Here is a 3417-nt window from a genome sequence, read left to right as displayed (position 1 = left end):
TACTTTTTTTTTTCTTCTTTCTTCTTTCTTTTTCATTTTTTTGGTTCTATTTTTTCATTATCATTTCCTTTTTTGATGTTCATTTTTCTTTTTTATTTCATTTTTATTTCTGAACATCTTTCAAATTCGTGATCATTTTCTTGAAATCATGAATATGTACTTTTTTTGAAAAAACATGAAACTTTCTTTTATAAAATTTGAAACTATGAACATTTTTTGAAATTCATGATTATTTTGAATTGACAAAGATTTTTTTAAATTTGGGAAGAAATATTGCAATTCATGTTTTGACATTAATGAACATTTTTCGAATTCATTGTCATTTTTTGAATGAGAGAACATTTTTGAAATTTGGGACCTAATTTTAAAATTTGTGATTTATTTTTGAATTTTTGTTAACTTTATTTTTCAAAAACTTATGAAATGTTTTAAAATTCACGGACACTTTTTGAATCTGCGATTTTTTTGTAAACTATGACCATTTTCTATTTTTTGAATGTTTTTTTTCAAAATGTTCCACATTTTTTGAATTTGAACACTTTTTTAAAATGACTCACTTTTTTGAATCCTTGAACAGTTTATGATTTGCTGAACATTTATTATAATTTAGAACTATCTCGAATTCATGAAAATATTATGATTTCTTGATTTTTTTTCAAAATTCACAATCTGTTTGTGAAGGAAATATGCTCTAGAAGCAATAATAAAGTTGTTATTTTATATTTCCTTATTCATGATAAAGGTTTATTATTAATGCTAGAATTGTATTGATCGAAAACTTAAATACATAGACTAGCTCGTTGATCAAAGATGGTTAAGGTTTCCTAACCATAGACATGTGTTGTCATTTGATAACGGGATCACATCATTAGGAGAATGATGTGATGGACAAGACTCATCCATTAGCTTAGCATATGATCGTTCAATTTATTGCTACTACTTTCTTAATGTCAAATACATGTTCCTTCAACCATGAGATCATGCAACTCCCGGATACCGGAGGATTACCTTGTGTGCTATCAAACGTCACAACGTAACTAGGTGATCATAAAGATGCTCTACATGTATCTCCGAAGGTGTCTGTTGAGTTGGCCTGAATCGAGATTGAGATTTGTCACTCCGTGTATCAGAGAGGTATCTCTGGGCCCTCTCGGTAATACAACATCACAAGAAGATTGCAAGCAAAGCGACTTAGGAGTTAGTTACAGGATGATGTATTACGGAACGAGTAAAGATACTTGCCGGTAACGAGATTGAACTAGGTATGAAAATACCGACGATCGAATCTCGGGCAAGTAACGTACCGATGGACAAAGAGAATTACGTATGTTGTCATAAGGTTCGACCGATAAAGATCTTCGTAGAATATGTAGGAGCCAATATGGGCATCCAGGTTCCGCTATTGGTTATTAACCGGATAAGTGTCTCGGTCATGTCTACATAGTTCTCGAACCCGTAGGGTCCGCACGCTTAACGTTCGTTGACGATATATTATTATATGAGTTATGTATGTTGGTGACTGAATGTTGTTCGGAGTCCCGGATGAGATCACGGACATGACGAGGAGCTCCTAAATGGTCCGAAGGTAAAGATCAATATATAGGATGATATGGTTAGGCCAAGGGGTAAGGCCCGCGGGGCCTTAGGTCGGTGCAAAAGGATGTTTTGCAGAGGTCAGGGCCCAAACACCGGAGACCGTGTCATCTGGCCCTGGGCCAAACGCCGAGGCCCATGGCGTCTGGTCCCGGAAGTCCGAGAAGGACTCTTCCTTGCGGGCAAAACCGACTTTGAGGAGGCTCTTTCTCCAACTTTCGACCCTAGGGCTCAACATATAAATAAAGGGGCAGGGTTAGCACCCGGAACACATCAAGATACACCAAGCCGTGTGTCGGCAACCCCGCCCGTCTAGTTTATCCTCCATCATAGTTTTTGTTGTGCTTGGCGAAACCCTGCGGAGATTGTTCCTCACCAACACCATCACCACGTCGTCGTGCTGATGGAACTCATCTACTACTTCACCCCTCTTGCTGGATCAAGGGCCAGGATGTCATCGAACTAAATGTGTGCTGAACGTGGAGGTGCCGTACGTTCGGTACTTGAACGTGGAGGTGCTGAACGTGGATCGTGAAGCTGTACGACTACTTCAACCGCGTTGATAAACGCTTCCGCTTAATGATTTTCAAGGGTATGAAGATGCTCTCCCTCTCTTGTAGTTATGCATCTCCATGAATAAATCTTGCGTGTGCCTAGATTTTTGTTTTGTTTTTCATGCAACGTTTCTCAACTGTTTGTAATTTAAAACTTTTTAAAAATATCAAATTGTTCTAAAGATGAAAAGAACAAATAGAAAAACAGAGAAAACAGTGAAATGGATAAATATGGACGCCCGGCCCCGCACATGGTTCTGCCAAAAACCACGTGTTGGGGGAGTGGGAGGTGCACATTTGTTCCCTCTTCAGCACGTCGGTTCCTTCTCGTGAAGGGTAGCCCTTAATTTTGCCGCTCCCGTGAAGCAACTTGTGGTTGGATAGTTAGGTGGACAATGATAACCCCAGCCCAGCAGGTTCAAGTCCTGGTGCTCGCATTCTTTTTAAATTTATTTCAGGATTTGGGCGATGCATATTTAGTGGGGAGAGACATTCTCGTCGACTACGAGACGCTGGTGACCTCGTTAATCTCAAGATGATATGTCGGTCCAGTCTCTCAAAGATACTCCTAGAGGTAGGGTGTGCATGTGTGTTCATAGGAATAAGTATGTACCGTGTATTTTTTGAGGGAAACGTATGCATGTATATAAGAGCACACGCGTCGGTATCGTGTTAAAAAAATCGCCGCTCCCCTCCACAGGTGTGTGCGGCGGCACGTTTTATGATGGGCCGGGCCTGCCGGCCCAGATGGTCAGGTATGTCTCACGACCCAGCGGCTCGTCCTGCCACCGGAAGGAATGGACCGTACGTCGGCCGGCAGCTTGGCGCGTCAGGACTCAGGACACGAGAAGACCGGCGGCTGAAGCAAAGCATCCCCGTCCGCCCCCTTCCCCACACGCGCACAGCGTGCTAGCCAGGAGCAAGCACAGCACTAGCCACTAGCTAGAGCGCACGAGCGCGGGGATGGAATCGATCCGGTGGCCGCGGTCGGCAAGGCAGCGCCGCGACAGGCCGATTCCTTCCTTGCCGCTCGCCTTGCCCCCATCCCCCTTTAACCGCACGCCACCTTACCCGAGAACCTAGCCATGGTTGCCAAGCCGCCGCCGCAGCAGCATAATCAGAAGAAGATCGAGGCGGAGGCATGGACGACGCGTCCCTCGAGCACACGCCCACCTGGGTCGTGGCCGCCGTCTGCTTCGTCATCGTCTCCGTCTCCCTCGCCGCCGAGCGCTTCCTCCACTACCTCGGCAAGGCACGCCTCCCCCCTCCG

At 43.8% G+C, this 3417-nt stretch overlaps 1 protein-coding gene across 2 annotated transcripts in view; it reads left to right on the top strand.

The window, feature by feature from the left end:
* The first annotated feature begins 2951 nt into the window (after positions 1-2951).
* Positions 2952-3417, top strand: part of LOC119332395 (MLO-like protein 13) — a 7710-nt gene continuing 7244 nt past the window's right edge. For both annotated transcript variants that reach the window (XR_005160929.1, XM_037605577.1), the window contains exon 1: positions 2952-3399. Coding sequence is in view for 1 of the 2 variants with exons in the window: in XM_037605577.1 (XP_037461474.1) it covers positions 3289-3399 (111 nt within the window). In the remaining variant the exon portion in view is untranslated. The remainder of the gene's footprint in view (positions 3400-3417) is intronic.

The sequence above is a fragment of the Triticum dicoccoides genome, chromosome 7A (genome assembly GCF_002162155.2).
Source record: "Triticum dicoccoides isolate Atlit2015 ecotype Zavitan chromosome 7A, WEW_v2.0, whole genome shotgun sequence".
Lineage (NCBI taxonomy): Eukaryota > Viridiplantae > Streptophyta > Magnoliopsida > Poales > Poaceae > Triticum > Triticum dicoccoides.
Note: the sequence above shows the minus strand (reverse complement) of the source record. Positions and strands in the feature narration are given on the sequence as shown.